At 40.6% G+C, this 17,532-nt stretch overlaps 1 protein-coding gene across 6 annotated transcripts in view; it reads right to left on the bottom strand.

Annotated features, from left to right (window-relative positions):
• Positions 1–17,532, bottom strand: part of tipin (timeless interacting protein) — a 50,267-nt gene that overhangs the window by 12,246 nt on the left and 20,489 nt on the right. For all 6 annotated transcript variants that reach the window (XM_061887458.1, XM_061887463.1, XM_061887460.1 and 3 more), the window contains 2 exons: positions 15,003–15,096; positions 12,707–12,782 (listed from right to left, as the gene is read on the bottom strand). In XM_061887458.1, coding sequence (XP_061743442.1) covers positions 12,707–12,782; positions 15,003–15,096 — 170 coding nt within the window. The remainder of the gene's footprint in view (positions 1–12,706; positions 12,783–15,002; positions 15,097–17,532) is intronic.

Genomic DNA, 17,532 nt, shown 5'->3' on the forward strand with positions numbered 1-17,532 from the left:
TTAGATTGTCAAAACAATAAATAAATAAATAATATAAATAGGCTCCAACAGAAACATTATCACCAAACCTATGCAAGCGTCAATATATACCTTGATGGTGCAGAAAAAAGACCATGTATTTTTTTAACCGATTTCCGAACTCTAAACGGGTGAATTTTGGCAAATTAAACGCCTTTCTGTTTATCGGTCTTTTAGCGATGACGTCAGAACATGACGTCACCGAGGTGATAAACCCGCCATTTTCATTTTCACATTACAAACACAGGGTCTCAGCTCTGTTATTTTCCGTTTTTTCGACTATTTTTTGGAACCTTGGAGACATCATGCCTCGTCGGTGTGTTGTCGGAGGGTGTAACAACACTAACAGGGAGGGATTCAAGTTGCATCACTGGCAAGAAATCTGCCGCCAGACCCCCATTGAATGTGCCAGAGTGTCTGCACATTTTACCGGCGATGCTAAGACAGACATGGCACAGAGATGTATGGCTAACCTGCAGATGCATTTGCAACGATTAAGTCAACTAAATCACAAAGGTGAGTTTTGTTGATGTTGTTGACTCATGTGCTAATCAGACATATTTGGTTGCGGCGTGACTGCCAGCTAATCGATGCTAACATGCTACGCTAATCGATGCTAACATGCTATTTACGCTAGCTGTATGTACATTTGAAACTAGATACCCACATTTAATGCGAAACAAACACTTACCAATCGACGGATTTAAGTTGCTCCAGTGTCACAAGATGCGAAAGTCCTGATCGTTTGGTCCGCACATTTTACCGGCGATGCTAATAAGGCAGCCATGCTATGGGCCACTTCATTAGGTACACCCATGCTATGGCCGAATAGCGTCAATAGCTATTCGCTCAATAGCTTCAATTTCTTCTTCAATTTTGTTTTCGCTATCTGCCTCTATACTCCGACCATCTGTTTCAATACATGCGTAATCTGTTGAATCGCTTAAACCGCTGAAATCCGAGTCTGAATCCGAGCTAATGTCGCTATATCTTGATGTGGTAACCGCCATGTTGTTTGTATTGGCAGCCCTGTATGACGTCACAGGGAAATGGACAGTCGCATCGCAAATAGGGAAAATCAAGAACTTTAAAGCTTTTTTTTAGGGATATTCCGGGAGGTCTAAAATTTTGAAAAATACTTCGAAAAATTAACCAAGCCACTGGGAACTGATTTTTATTGTTTTTAACCCTTTTGAAATTGTGATAATGATCCCCTTAAAGTGTGAAATGCTCGTCACTCAATGTTGTTTCATGTGAATGTCACCATGGAGTGGTGGCGGCGACAGTTACATTATTGACCAGGAAACTCACACGGGGAACCTCACCTGGCCCGGACACGGAAATAATTGACAGATTGACAGCTCTTTCTCCGCCTTTTAGGTACATTTTAGCCAACTTTCTACTAAGAAATAGCTACACTCTACCATACATTAAATTGTGGTTTGCTGCAGAGATGGTTGTCTTCTCTACACAGAGGAATGCTATAGCTCTGACAAAGTGACTATCAGGTTCTTTATCACCTCTCTGACTAGACTAAGATGAATGCAGCAATGAGCAGAGACACCGTGGATGAAAACCAAATATTTACAATTAACCGGATGGATGGAGCTTGAGAGGTGCTGCAAAGCGGAATGAGGAAGATGCCCAAAGATAGGTGTGCCAAGCTTGGGGCAGAACTGAGGCTGTAATTGCAGCCAAATGTGTGTCAACAAAGTGAGTGACCTGCTCATGGAAATGCAGTGTGCTGCAGCCAAAGAAGAACTCTCTGATATTCATTCCCTTTTTGGATACTGCAAAAGAAGTAAATTCGAACAACAAAACTTCCTTTCAACTTGCAAGAAAGGTAGATTCATGTCAAACAGTACTCTGGAATGCCCTCCCGGTGACAGTTAGAGATGCTACCTAGTAGAAGCATTTAAGTCCCATCTTAAAACTCCTTTGCGTTCTCTAGCCTTTAAATTGGCCCCCTTTTTAGACCAGTCAATCTGCCATTTCTTTGCATCAGTCCATCTTAAATGAGCTCGGGCCCAGCGAAGCCGGTGGTGTTTCTGGGTGTTGTTGATAAATGGCTTTCGCTTTGCATAGTAGAGTTTTAACTTGCACTTACAGATGTAGCAACAAACTGCAGTTACTGACAGTGGTTTTCTGAAGTGTTCCTGAGCTCATGGTAAATGGTAAATGGGTTGTACGTTTATAGCGCTTTCCTCCCCCTTTTTAAGGAGCCCAAAGCGCTTCGACAGTATTTCCACATTCGCCCATTCACACACATATTCACACACTGACGGCGGGAGCTGCCATGCAAGGCGCTCACCAGGACCCATCAGGAGGAAGGGTGAAGTGTCTTGCCCAAGGACACAACGGACGTGACTAGGATGGTAGAAGGTGGGGATTGAACCAGTAACCCTCAGATTACTGGCACAGCCACTCTACCAACTTTGCCACTTCGTCCCCATGTGGTGATATCCTTTACACACTGATGTCACTTAAGTGCAGTGATTTCTCCAGATTCTCTGAACCTTTTAATGATATTACAGACCGTTGATGGTGAAATCCATAAATTCCTTGCAATTGCTTGTTGAGAAATGTGGTTCTTAAACTGTTGGACAATTTTCTCCCCCATCCTTGTTTGTGAATGACTGAGCATTTCATGCGAGCTTCTTTTATACCCAATCATGGCACCCACCTGTTCCCAATTAGCCTGTTCACCTGTGGGATATTCCAAATATGTGTTTGATGAGCATTACTCAGCTTTCTCATTCTTGTTTGCCACTTGTGCAAGCTTTTTTGAAACATGTTGCAGGCATCAAATTCCAAATGAGCAAATATTTGAAAAAAATTAATTTTTCCAGTTCGAACATTAAGTATCTTGTCTTTACAATCTATTTAGTTGAATATTGGTTGAAAAGGATTTGCAAATCATCATATTCTGTTTTTATTTACAATTTACACAATGTGCCAACTTCACTGGTTTTGGGTTTTGTACTATTTTTCCAACTCCTCTTAGTGACTTTCTCTCTCAAAAGCGACCAGCGAAAAATCTAGCAACTTTTTTTGACGTTTGGAGCCTGAAAGCGTGGACACTTTAATGTCCTTAAAGGGGAACATTATCACCAGACCTATGTAAGCGTCAATATATACCTTGATGTTGCAGAAAAAAGACCATATATTTTTTTAACCGATTTCCGAACTGTAAATGGGTGAATTTTGGCAAATTAAACGCCTTTCTATTTATCGCTCTCGTCTCGTCAGAATGTGTCGTCACCTAGGTAATAAAGCCGCCATTTTCTCAAACACCGGGTCTCAGCTCTGTTATTTTCCGTTTTTTCGACTATTTTTTGGAACCTTGGAGACATCATGCCTCGTCGGTGTGTTGTCGGAGGGTGTAACAACACTAACAGGGAGGGATTCAAGTTGCACCACTGGCCCAAAGATGCGAAAGTGGCAAGAAATTGGACGAGATTTGTTCAAAATACGAGGGTGTGGGGAAAGCCGACGAAATGGTCAGTCGTTTGTTACGCTTTACGGACGAAGGCTATGCTACTACAGGGATGGCAAGATTGTGTGGATATCCTGCGACATTCAAAGCAGATGCATTTCCAACGATAAAGTCAAAGAAATCTTCCGCCAGACCCCCATCGAATGTGCCGGACTGTCTGCACATTTTACCGGCGATGCTAAGACAGACATGGCACAGAGATGTATGGATAACCTGCAGATGCATTTCCAACGATAAAGTCAACTAAATCACAACTGTGAGTTTTGTTGATGTGGTTGACTTATGTGCTAATCAGACATATATGGTGGTGGCATGAGTGCCAGCTAATCGATGCCAACATGCTATTTAGGCTAGCTGTATGCACATTTGAAACTATATTTACATCCAGCGTTTCCCTCCACCCACATTTAATGCCAGACAAACACTTACCAATCGATGGATTTAAGTTGATCCAGTGTCACAACATGCAAAACTTCTGATCGTTGGTCTGCACATTTTACCGGCGATGCTAAGGCAAACATGGCCTAATAGCAACAATAGCTATTCGCTAAATAGCTTCAGTTTCTTCTTCAATTTTGTGTTCGCTATCTGCCTCCATACTCCAACGATCTGTTTCAATACATGCGTAATCTGTTGAATCGCTTAAGCCGCTGAAATCAGAGTCTGAATCCGAGCTAATGTCGCTATATCTTGCTGTGCTATCCGTATTGGCATCACTGGATGACGTCACAGGAAAATAGACGATGGCTTCACAGATAGCGAAAATCAGGCACTTTAAAGCTTTTTTTAGGGATATTCCGGGATGGGTAAAATTTTGAAAAAAAATAATAAAAAAAATAAAAATAAGCCACTGGGAACTGATTTGTATTGGTTTTAACCCTTCTGAAATTGTGATAATGTTCCCCTTTAACGTACAAGCAGTGCAGCTGTGAGCCTTTCCTCTTAGGCGTGCCCCTGTCTACTGAATGTCTGCTCTTAAGACAGCTGGTACTGAAAACGCATTTCGTCGTACTTTTAAATTAAATAAATGGTAAATGAGATATACTCGTATCGCGCTTTTCTATCTTCAAGAAAGACAAAGCGCTTTGACACTATTTCCACGATGACCCATTCACACACTGATGCCAGGACCTGCCATGCAAGGCTCTAACCCACCAGGAGCAAGGGTGAAGCCCAAACACACAACGGACGTGACGAGGATTGTGGAAGCCGGGGATCGAACCAGGAACCCCCAGGTTGCTGGCACACCTTGAAGTTGATAGTTCTAATATTTACTAATAATTAATCCCGGCACTGCCTGTATTGTGTCTATTCAATAAATTAACAGATGGTATTGTTCTGACATGATACATTTAACCTTCTTTTCACCATGAAAAGCTTCAATCTGCATCAAATCGCAGCGAACCGTAATGTTTTACATATTATTGTTAGCGAAGCAGATTGTAACCAATGTATTGTGATTTATGGGTAGAGTTGCACAACCCTAGTTTGTATTTATGTATAATATTCAAAAACAAACACGCAGAACTTGTCGCCTCACTGAAAGACAGAGGATTGTTGGTATTTGCCGCTATTCAGTGTCTAACACACCCGCAAGCCCAACAACAACAGCGCAAATCCAAGGATGTGTCACTAAATGATGTGTTGTTGACAAACCAGACCTTAAAGGCCTACTGAAATGCGATTTTCTTATCCAAACGGGGATAGTAGGTTCATTCTATGTGTCATACTTGATCATTTCGCGATATTGCCATATTTTTGCTGAAAAGATTTAGTAGAGAACATCCGCGATAAAGTTCATAACTTTTGGTCGCTAATAAAAAAGCTTTGCCTGTACCGGAAGTAGCAGACGATGTGCGCGTGACGTCACGGGTTGTGGAGCTCCTCACATCTGAACATTATTTACAATCATGGCCACCAGCAGCGAGAGCGATTCAAACCGAGAAAGCGACTATTTCCCCATTAATTTGAACGAGGATGAAAGATTCGTGGATGAGGAAAGTGAGAGTGAAGGACTAGAAGAAAGAAAAAAAAAAGGCGAGGGCAGTGGGAGCGATTCAGATGTTATTAGACACATTTAGTAGGATAATTCTGGAAAATACCTTATCTGCTTATTGTGTTACTAGTGTTTTAGTGAGATTATATGGTACCTGAAAGTCAGAGGGGTGTGGCAATGGGTGTGGTGACCGCCAGTGTCTCCGGTGGGAGGAGGTAATAGTCCGCAGCTGTAGGAGCACGCAAGCTCCGCTCATAACTACGGTAAGAGCTGACTTATTACCAGAATTTTCTCACTGAAACCTGCCGGTTGACATGTGGTCGGGATCTATGTTCGCTTGACCGTTCTGTTCCATAGTTAAGCTTCACCTTCGGGAATTTTAAACAAGGAAACACCGGCTGTGTTTGTGTGGCTAAAGGCTAACAGCTTCCCACCTCCATCTTCCTACTTTGACTTCTCCATTAATTGAACAAATTGCAAAAGATTCAGCAACACAGATGTCCAGAATACTGTGTAATTATGCGATTAAAGCAGACCACTTATAACTAGGATCAGGCTGGAAAAAAATGTCCGCTACAACCGGTGACGTCAAACGCACGCGTCATCATACCACAACCTTTTCAACAGGACACTTCGCGGGAAATTTAAAATTGCAATTTAGTAAACTAAATCGGCCGTATTGGCATGTGTTGCAATGTTAAGATTTCATCATTGATATATAAACTATCAGACTGCGTGTTCGGTAGTAGTGGGGGTTTCAGTAGGCCTTTAAGTAGGCACTCATAGGTGTCCTAATAAGCTTCAGAAATGAAGCTTTGAACTAGACTACACTGCATTCTATACGGACAATTAAGTAGTCCTAGGTTATATCCACGGGACAAGATTTTATGTCTACGGGACTAACCGTATTAGGAGAATCCGCAAATCTTCTCAGCCAAGCAATACAAACCAAGTACCCAGAACCCAGCAGGTCGTGACACTCGTTCAGTTCCCGCTTACCAACTGCCCCTGTGTAACCAGTCCTGACAACTTACTCCAAGATCAAAGTCCATTTAAAACGACTCTTATAATCTTGTTGAGCGTAGCACCGACTAAAATGCCAGACCTCAACCAAACAACTTCTTCTATGTCTCAAACATGCTGTTTTGAGACTGCTGCACATCATATTTAACTTCTCATCGGTGCCAAGTAATAACCACTGCCTGGGTTGGCACTAATGTGAGACAGGACTCACTGTAGAAGAGTCAAAACAAGCTCAAAACATTATCATTCCAGCAGTACAACAGGTTGTGTATGCTGAAGAAATAAAGTGTGTGCAAAACCACGATAATTCACCCCTCAAAAACCGAGCCCCCTACCTGGATGATAGTAGACTCCTTAGAGTAGGAGGTCAAATCATTGACTCAAACTTAAGTCACAGTGAAAAGAACCTACTCATAGTTCCTGGCCACCACTATAGTGCAGCTCTACTCATAAGGCACGACAACAGTTTCCATATGAGTTGGGAAATTGTGTTATATGTAAATATAAACGGAACACAATGATTTGCAAATCATTTTCAACCCATATTCAGTTGAATATGCTACAAAGACAACATATTTTATGTTCAAACTGATAAAAAAATTTTTTTTTGCAAATAATCATTAACTTTAGAATTTGATGCCAGCAACACGTGACAAAGAAGTTGAGAAAGGTGGCAATAAATGCTTATAAAGTTGAGGAATGCTCATCAAACAGTTGTATGGAACATCCCACAGGTGTGTAGGCTAATTGGGAACAGTTGGGTGCCATGATTGGGTATAAAAACAGCTTTCATGAAATGCTAAGTAATTCACAAACAATGATGGGGTGAGGGTCACCACTTTGTAAGCAAATTGTTGAACAGTTTTAGAACAACATTTCTCAACGAGCTATTGCAAGGAATTTAGAGATTACACCATCTACGGTCCGTAAAATAATCAAAAAATTCAGAGAATCTGGTGAAATCACTGCACATAAGCGATGATATTACGGACTTTTGATCCCTCAGATGGTACTGCATCAGAAACCGACATCAGTGTGTAAAAGATATCACCACATAGGCTCAGGAACACTTCATAAAACCACTGTCAGTAACTACAGTTGGTCGCTACCTCTGTAAGTGCAACTTAAAACTCTACTATTCAAAGCCAAACCCATTTATCAACAATATCCGGAAACGCCTCCGACTTGGCTAGGCCCGAGCTCACCTAAGATGGACTGATGCAAAATGGAAAGGTGTTCTGTGGTCTGACGAGTCCACATTTCAAATTATATTTGGAAACAGAGGATGTGGTGTCCTCCAGAACAAAGAGGAAAATAAACATTCGGATTGTTATAGGCGCAAAGTTTAAAAGCCAGCATCTGTGATGGTATGGGGGTGTATTAGTGCCCAAGGCATGGGTAGCTTACACATCTGTGAAGGCACCATTAATGCTGAAAGGTCCATACAGGTTTTGAGCAACATATGTTGTCATCCAAGCAGAGTTATCATGGACGCCCCTGCTTATTTCAGCAAGACAAGTTTTACAGCACCGTGGCTTCGTAAAAAAAGAGTGCGGGTACTTTCCTGTTCCGCCTGCAGTCCAGACCTGTCTCCCATCAAAAATGTGTGGCGCATTATGAAGCGTAAAATAGGACAGCGGAGACCCCGGACTGTTGAACGACTGAAGCTCTACATAAAACAAGAATGGGAAAAAAAATCCACTTTCAAAGCTTCAACAATTAGTTTCCTCAGTTCCCAAACATTTATTGAGTGTTGTTAAAAGAAAAGGTGATGTAACACAGTGGTGAACATGTCCTTTCCCAACTACTTTGGCACGTGTTGCAGCCATGAAATGTTAAGTTAATTATTACTTGCAAAAAAAAATTAAGTTAATGAGTTTGAACATTAAATATCTTGTCTTTGTAGTGCATTCAATTGAATTTGGGTTGAAAAGGATTTGCAAATCATTGTATTCCGTTTACATTTACATCTAACACAATTTCCCAACTCTTATGGAAACGGGGTTTGTATACATAAGTCACCTTTTCACAGAAGGGGCTGTTCGCTCTGCAGAATGGTGGCTAAGTGGGTGGCAAGAGAAAGGTGAGCAAAAATCATCGATCATTGTGTAACCTGCAAAAGACTTTATTCCTCTCTGAGTACACAAAAAATGCAGAACCTCCCTCTAGACCATCGGTGTCAAACTCTGGCCCGGGGGCCAAATTTGGCCCATCGTGTAATTTAATTTGGCCCTTGAGGCAATATCAAATTAACATTACAGGTGGCCCGCCGTTATTACACAGCAGCGGTGCCGCTGTAACCAGGGGCGCCGCTAGGGATTTTGGGCCCCATGAAAAGAATCTTTACAGGGCCCCCAACACATAATTTCATCATCATTAAGGGCCTCTCTGGGCCCCCCTCCATCATGGGCCCCTAGAATCCGTCTCCTTTATCCCCCCTTTTCGCCGCCCCTGGCTGTAACACCGCAATTATACACACTTGCCAATCCTCCCGAAGTTCAGTGCCCCTCCCGAAAATCTCCCGATTTTCACCCGGACAACAATATTGAGGGCGTGCCTTAAACGCACTGCCTTTAGCATTCTCTACAACCTGTGGACACGTTCGCATTTCCGCCATACAAACAGCGTGCAGGCCCACTCGCATAATATATGCGGCTATTACACACACAAGTGAATGCAAGGCATACTTGGTCAACAGCCATACAGGTCACACTGAGGGTGGCCGTATAAACAACTTTAACACTGTTACAAATATGCGCAACACTGTGAAATCACACCAAACAAGAATGACAAACACATTTCGGGAGAACATCTGCACTGTAACATAACATAAACACAACAGAACTAATAACCAGAACCCCTTGCTGCACTAACTCTTTCGGGACGCTACAATTTATTTTGATATTTACCTCAGAAGGCTGCAAATAGAAAAGAGGCATTATATTTGTATTTAAATTGTATTTGATATGCCATTGATATTTTTTAATTATTATTATTATTATTATTATTATTTGAAACTCGATATAAAGTTATATAAGCCTTTCTTGTTCAATGTTCAATGCAAAACTTGTTTGGGTCCCTATTAAAAGGTTAATTTGTTCAACCTTGGCCCGCGGCTTTGTTCAGTTTTAAATGTTGGCCCACTCTGTATTTGAGTTTGACACCCCTGCTCGAGACCATCTTACAACAGTCCCCTCCATTCACTAACGTGGGCTTAGATTTGTTTGGCCAATGGTTTGTGTCTTCACAACGCAGAAGAGGAAGAATAAAATGTGGGCTGTCCTATTCATGTGCTTGAGTATTACAGTAGTTCACATTGAGGTGATAGATTCTCAACACCTCTGGCCTTATTAATGCATTCAGACGTTTTTTGGCAACAAGGGGACTTGAAAAAAAAACATTCGCTGTGAAGAAAGTTCCAATTTTGTCAATGCATGTAAAGAATAGAATATCCCCTCCAACTTGAACAACACAGCTGTGCTAAGCAACATTCCTGGGCTACACCAAGCTTTTCTGGGTTTTGAACACTGACAAGAACACAGATGAACGCTTCCCACTTTGGCAGGTCATGGGAAAGAATGATTGGACTTGCCCGGAAAATATTGGACTCAAGACCACTAAACTCGCTGACAAAGTTCTTGTCACCTATATGGCAGAGGTGGCAGCTATTATAAATGCAAGACACTATGTCCCTGTTTCATCGAACCCACTCTTGTAACACAAAAGGTAGCGCCTCTTAAGGCTGGTAACTTTAAAGTGCCAAGTCCAGCACCTGTCAAATACATTCTGGGGCATGTGGAAGAAAAAGTTCCTTCCCGCTCTTTCACCATGTCGCAAGTAGCAATCAAGTCAGCCTAACGAGAGCGTAGGTTCTGTCGTTGTACTCAAAGACAGCCAAATTACGAAAAACTAACACGTGTAGTGTATTTAAGGTGTTCCCAAGTAAAGATGCCAAAGTACGGCGAGTAAAACTAAAAGTAGTCAAATCCGATGGCACAAAAGTGTTGACCAGACCCATCTCAGAGATCGTACTATTGATTATTTCACGAGAGTTATTTGTTTTTCCCAAATATTTTATGGTGGCATTCATCCATGCCAAGCGGGGATTGTTTCTATTACAACTAAAAGTTGTAAAGTTGTGTTGTTAAACTGTGAAATGATTGTCATTTAATTAATTCTGGTCCATGTTAAAATGTCGCCATCCAGTGGTCACGGCAGTTACTGCAACTTTGAGGAGCGTGTACTGTATTTTGATTTGACCTCTGTTGACCGGAAGTTGCTTCAGCCAAACAGAGAAAGTTAATGTGACAGCACATACGTCAGTGTTATTTGGAAGATATATTGCATACATCTTTTGTTTAAGGTTGCATCACCAGTAGGTAAAAAGAGTTAACTTGATTTTGTCCAAGATATTGCCAGCTAAACTCATGATTTGATTGTTTAATGAGCCCTTTGTTATGCCAATTAAATATGATTTGTGATGACATCCAAGATGGCTTTAGTAGCACAAATTCACAATTGTTTATCTTCTCCATGCATTATAGCACTTATGTTTATACAAACCCCGTTTCCATATGAGTTGGGAAATTGTGTTAGATGTAAATATAAACGGAATACGATGATTTGAAAATCCTTTTCAACCCATATTCAATTTAATGCACTACATATTTGATGTTTAAACTCATAAACTTTTTTTTTGCATATAATAATTACCTTAGAATTACAAGGCTGCAACACGTGCCAAAGTAGTTGGGAAAGGGCATGTTCACAACTGTGTTACATCACCTTTTCTTTCAACACTCAATAAACGTTTGGGAACTGAGGAAACTAATTGTTGAAGCTTTGAAAGTGGAATTCTTTACCGTTCTTGCTTGATGTACAGCTTAAGTTGTTCAACAGTCCGGGGTGTTGTCGTATTTTACACTTCATAATGCGCCACACATTTTCGACGGGAGACATGTCTGGACTGCAGGCGGGCCAGGAAAGTACCCGCAAACTGTGGACACCACGTCCACAGTTTCCAAATATAATTTGAAATGTGGACTCGTCAGACCACAGAACACTTTTCCACTTTGCATCAGTCCATCTTCGATGAGCTCGGGCCCAGCGAAGCTAGCGGCGTTCATTTGTGTTGTTGATAAATGGCTTTCACTTTGCATAGTAGAGTTTTAACATGCACTTACAGATGTTGCAAACAACAGTAGTTACTGACAGTGGTTTTATGAAGTGTTCCTGAGTCCATATGGTGATATCTTTTACACACTGATGTCGGTTTTTGATGCAGTACCGCCTGAGGGATCAAAATGTCCGTAATATCATCGCTTACGTGCAGTGATTTCTCCAGATTCTCTGAACCTTTAGAAAATTTTACAGACCGTAGATGATAACATCCCTAAATTTCTTGCAATAGCTCGTTGAGAAATTTAGTTTTAAAACTGTTTGACAATTTAATTACAATTTGGTGACCCTCGCCCCATCCTTGATTGTGAATTACTTAGCATTTCATGGAAGCTGCTTTTATACCCAATCATGGCACCCACCTGTTCCCAATTAGCCTCCACACCTGTGGGATGTTCTAAATAAGTGTTTGATGAGCATTCCTCAACATCATCAGTATTTATTGCCACCTTTCCCAACTTTTTTGTCACGTGTTGCTGGCATCAAATTCTAAAGTTAATGATTATTTGCACAAAAAAAAAGTGTTTATCAGTTTGAACATCAAATATGTTGTCTTTGTAGCATATTCAACTGAATATGGGTTAAAAATGATTTGCAAATCATTGTATTCCGTTTATATTTACATCTAACATAATTTCCCAACACATATGGAAACGGGTTTGTATTTGCTTAACATATGTATATATTGATTGTATTGTTTGTGTTTTAGTTTCTTTCACCTTTTGAGATGTCAAAAAAGCTGCTGACAACGCTCATCAGTCTGCAGAGCTGTCATGATGTGAGAAAGGTGTTTGCATCCAACATGCACCACTAACAGTACACTAGTCTTAGAAAAACAGTTGATAGACGACACGTCACAGTGGTCAAGTGACCTTTTTGAAGAAGACTGCAGTCAGGTAAAAAAAAATAACTTTCCATTCATTATGAAAGCTATTGTCTGTCGAGAAAAAAGTATAAAGTTGTAATGTGCTCAAATATGTTCTGTTTAGTCTTACCTCATGCCCTTTTCCTTTAAAGCGAACATTGTCAAAAAGTGTTCGCAGTGCTGGAAGTCCTTTATCCGACGTCAGCCTGAGAAAAAAAAAACATTCAATGTTACACTTTCTTCTTAATCAGCCGTTAACGACTGCTCATCAAAATAAAACTTGAGATTTTTTTCTAAAACACTAAAAGCAGCTCTTAAAACTTTAATTTCAGTGAAAGTGGTTGACCTCTGTTGCTAGGTAGACAAGTTCAACACTGGTTGGAATTAATCAACAATTGTCTAAAAAAAATGTGCATAATAACAAAGATAATGCTAAATTCATCAATATCATTAATGTCATTGTATAATTTGCATAATTGGTCATGACTCAAATATCCATGTCATTTTTATGGATTTTCTGGGAGAGCAAAAAACATGTAGATTGCGTACACAACGCATTTTGCTACGGTATCCTCCCGCAGATCTTTACGTGCACTTCACAAAAAAATCTAGCTTTGCCCCGTGTTAGGTCATGAAAACTTCCCAAATCCTTAAAAACATTATAAAGACAATTTCCATTAAAAAACTGTAATGTTATGCTTTTATTAGATTTTTTTATCCCTAGCACATGTTTCATGTTTTTATTTATTCTTTCATGATGGTAGTTTTGTCTCACTTTTTTGATTACTGTTGGAAAATTGTAAAGAAAAATTATGTCTATGTACATATTTACAAAAAATGCCTCTGGAGATTGAATTGAATGTTTTTTGATGCCATTTAAGGGCCTTTTTTCTGAAAATAGATTTTAATGACTTTTAATGGTGCGGAAACCTAGCGTTAGAACTTCCATCCATCCATCCATTTTCTACCGCTTATTCCCTTTCGGGGTCGCGGGGGGCGCTGGCGCCTATCTCAGCTACAATCGGGCGGAAGGCGGGGTACACCCTGGACAAGTCGCCACCTCATCGCAGGGCCAACACAGATAGACAGACAACATTCACACTCACATTCACACACTAGGGAACATTCAGTGTTGCCAATCAACCTATCCCCAGGTGCATGTCTTTGGAAGTGGGAGGAAGCCGGAGTACCCGGAGGGAACCCACACATTCACGGGGAGGACATGCAAACTCCACACAGAAAGATCCCGAGCCTGGATTTGAACCCAGTACTGCAGGACCTTCGTATTATGAGGCAGATGCACTAACCCCTCTGCCACCGTGAAGCCAGCGTTAGAAGTTGATAATGTCTTATAGGGCCAGAAAAAAAATACATTCACAGAAAGACCCATTTAGAGTGTGGGAAAAAATTGTTGCAGGCCGCCACTAATTTATCAGTATTAGATAAGGAGTGGGGTAGAATTAAATAAGCTCTTTATACTCATTTTCACACATGCTGACTTGTGCAAATGTAACCACCTTGAACTAACTTATTTAAGTATTTCCTGGGGAAAAAAAATAAATCATTCCATACCAACAACAATGAGAAAATAACTACTAACTACAAAAAAATGTTTAATTTAATTCCATCCTTTTTCTACCGCTTATTCCCTTTTGGGGTCGCGGGGGGCGCTGGCGCCTATCTCAGCTACAATCGGGCGGAAGGCGGGGTACACCCTGGACAAGTCGCCACCTTATCGCAGGGCGTTTAATTTAATAGTCAAATATTATTTTAATAGTCAAATCAAACTACAGTAAACGGTGACACAATATTTACCATAGCCCTTTAACTGTTTGTGATTATTTTTGCAGAAAAGTTGTCAGACCCCAATCATCACAGTTAAAACATTCCCAGTCATTTACTGTATACCGCAATCTAACAATACTGTTGTGTTGTCCTTCAAATCAATAAAAATGAATAGGGGTGATGCGCAATAGAAACAAAAAAGTAATTCCAACATTTTAGCAGGCACTTTAATCAAGTCACTTAGAACAGTGGTCCCCAACCACCGATTGGTACCGGGCCGCAGAAGAATTTTTTAATTTAATTTTTTTTTTATTTTTTTTATCAAATCAACATAAAAAACACAAGATACACTTACAATTAGTGCACCAACCTTTTTCATGACAAAGAAAAAAAAAAAATCCCCCCTCCCGCCGGGCCGCGGAACAAATTATCAAGCCTTGACCGGTCCGCAGCTACAAAAAGGTTGGGGACCACTGACTTAGAAGGTTTCTTGACCTAAGAGTTGCTGGCCTCTGCTTTATTTTCCCTCTTTTATAATTATGCTAGATCATATTCTAATGCTTTAAAAACTTGAATGACAACACATAAACACTTAAAGGTTTTACCCTCACATTGGACATACAATATAAGGGGATACAAACCTGTGGGAGTCCAGCTTGGGCTGGGGTCTCCTCACTCCTTTTCTTTTGACAGTCGGAACCTCAGCGAGCTGGGACACTTCACCATCTTTTTCATCTGTTGGAACAGCAACACATTTGGTGACACAGGAAATTTGCTTTCAATCACTTGGGCAAGGAGTTTGCATTCTTTCAATTAAAGACACACAATTAATAACATTTTAATCACGATCACAATTTAAGGAAGGTGATTGTCTGCGATATAATCATTTAAAGAGGATGGACTCAACCTGGTGAGTCACCAGGTAAAATATGTACTAAGAGAATCAATATAAACAAGGCAGGTGAACCACAAAGAATTATTCAATGTCATCTCCAAAGATCTCGACAACCATAAATTGGCTTATTCAGAAACAGATCTGTGGAGGATGAGGTCTTAATTGCAATTCATTCATCCTTTTCATTTGGAACATTTAAAGAAGTCTTTTTTGTGATTTTAGCTATGTTATAATACTATAATCCCACATAAACTGATGTTTGAACTCAACAATCCGGTACTGGCTGTCTCGCTCGCACATGGATCTTGGATTTTCTTACTCACGGACCACAGCGTGTTAGAATTGGTAACTAAAGCTCTTTAACCCTGGTGATCTATCCTGCCCTCTTTACCCTGTCACGCATGACGGTACTCCCATCCACTTCACCAGCACTGTGATAAAATTCACTGATGACACTACTGTAGTGAGGCATATCACAAATGAAAAAAGACATTTTAAAGAAAAAAAGTTAAAGGGGAACATTATCACAATTTCAAAAGGGTTAAAAACAATAAAAATCAGTTCCCAGGGGCTTGTTGTATTTTTTGAAGTTTTTTTTTTAATTTTACCGGTCTCGGAATATCCCTAAATAAAGCTTTAAAGTGCCTTATTTTCGGCTCTCTGCGAAGACACTGGCCATTTCCCTGTGACGTCACACAGTGCTGCCAATGTAAACAAACAATGGGAATACCACAGCAAGATATAGTGACATTAGCTCGGATTCAAACTCGGATTTCAGCAATTTAGGCGATTCAACAGATTACGCATGTATTGAAACAGATGGAGTATGAAAATATTGAAGAAGAAACTGAAGCTATTGAGCGAATAGCTATTGACGCTATTCATAGCCATAGCATGGCCGAATAGCTGCGTTAGCATCGCCGGTAAAATGTGTGGACCAAACGATAAGGACTTTCGCATCTTTTGACAATGGAGCAACTTAAATCCGTCGATTGATAAGTTTTTTTTTTCGCATTAAATGTGGGTGGAAGGAAACGTAATATAGTTGCAAATGCATCTACAGGTTATCCATACATCTCTGTGCCATGTCTGCTTTAGCACCGCCGGTAAATAGTATGTTAGCATCGATTAGCGTAGCATGTTAGCATCGATTAGTTGGCAGTCAACATCAACAAAACTCACCTTTGTGATTTTGTTGACTATCGTTGTAAATGCATCTGCAGGTTATCCATACATCTCTGTGCCATGTCTGCCTTAGCATCGCCGGTCAAATGTGGAGACACTCCTGCACATTCAATGGGGGTCTGGCGGCAGACACTTTCGCATCTTCGGGCCAGTGGTGCAACTTGAATCCCTTCCTGTTAGTGTTGTTACACCCTCCGACAACACACCGACGAGGCATGATGTCTCCAAGGTTCCAAAAAATGGTCAAAAAAACGGAAAATAACAGAGCTGAGAACCGGTGTTTGTAATGTGTTGAAAATGAAAATGGTGAGTGTGTTACCTCGGAGACGTCACATTCTGACGTCATCGCCTCCAGTGCGATTAACAGAAATGCGTTTAATTCGCCAAAATTCACCCATTTAGAGTTCGGAAATCGGTTAAAAAATGTATGGCCTTTTTTCTGCACCATCAAGGTATATATTGACGCTTACATAGGTCTGGTGATAATGTTCCCCTTTAAACATCCATCAAAATGGTGTCTGGACATCAACTTGGTGTTAAATGTTACCACGACAAAGGAGATCATCACATATTCAAAAAATGAATAGTTAAGTGGTGGAGATTGTGCACACTGGTAAATATTTACGTATTTACTCCACCAAACAACCTTAAACGGTCCCTAAAAATGTTGCACTTGGTAAAGAAATCCCATGTAGTGGATTGGAATGCACTGGCTGTTTAATTTCCACAGGTGCACACTGAGAACATCCCAGGAATTGAGTATATCAGAGTATGGTATTCAAGTTGGAGAGTAGAAAATAAGGAACACTTGTGGTGAAATCAGCAGAAAAGATCATAGGTTTTACATTACCAAACCTGAATACCGTATAGTCTAAACTCTTCAAAAGGAGCATAAGCAGAGACACAACAGACCAAGGCCACCACATGTTCACACCTCCGCCGACGGGTGAAGAGATACCAGTGCATTACAACAAGGACAAACAGACAAAAAAACAGCTTTTTCCTTCAAGGCGGTGGCCTCCATAATGCTTGGCCCTCCCAAAACATCACCATTTTAACACGTAACATGCCTTTTAAAAAGAAAATTAACA

Source organism: Nerophis ophidion, linkage group LG25 (assembly GCF_033978795.1).
Source record: "Nerophis ophidion isolate RoL-2023_Sa linkage group LG25, RoL_Noph_v1.0, whole genome shotgun sequence".
Classification (NCBI taxonomy): domain Eukaryota; kingdom Metazoa; phylum Chordata; class Actinopteri; order Syngnathiformes; family Syngnathidae; genus Nerophis; species Nerophis ophidion.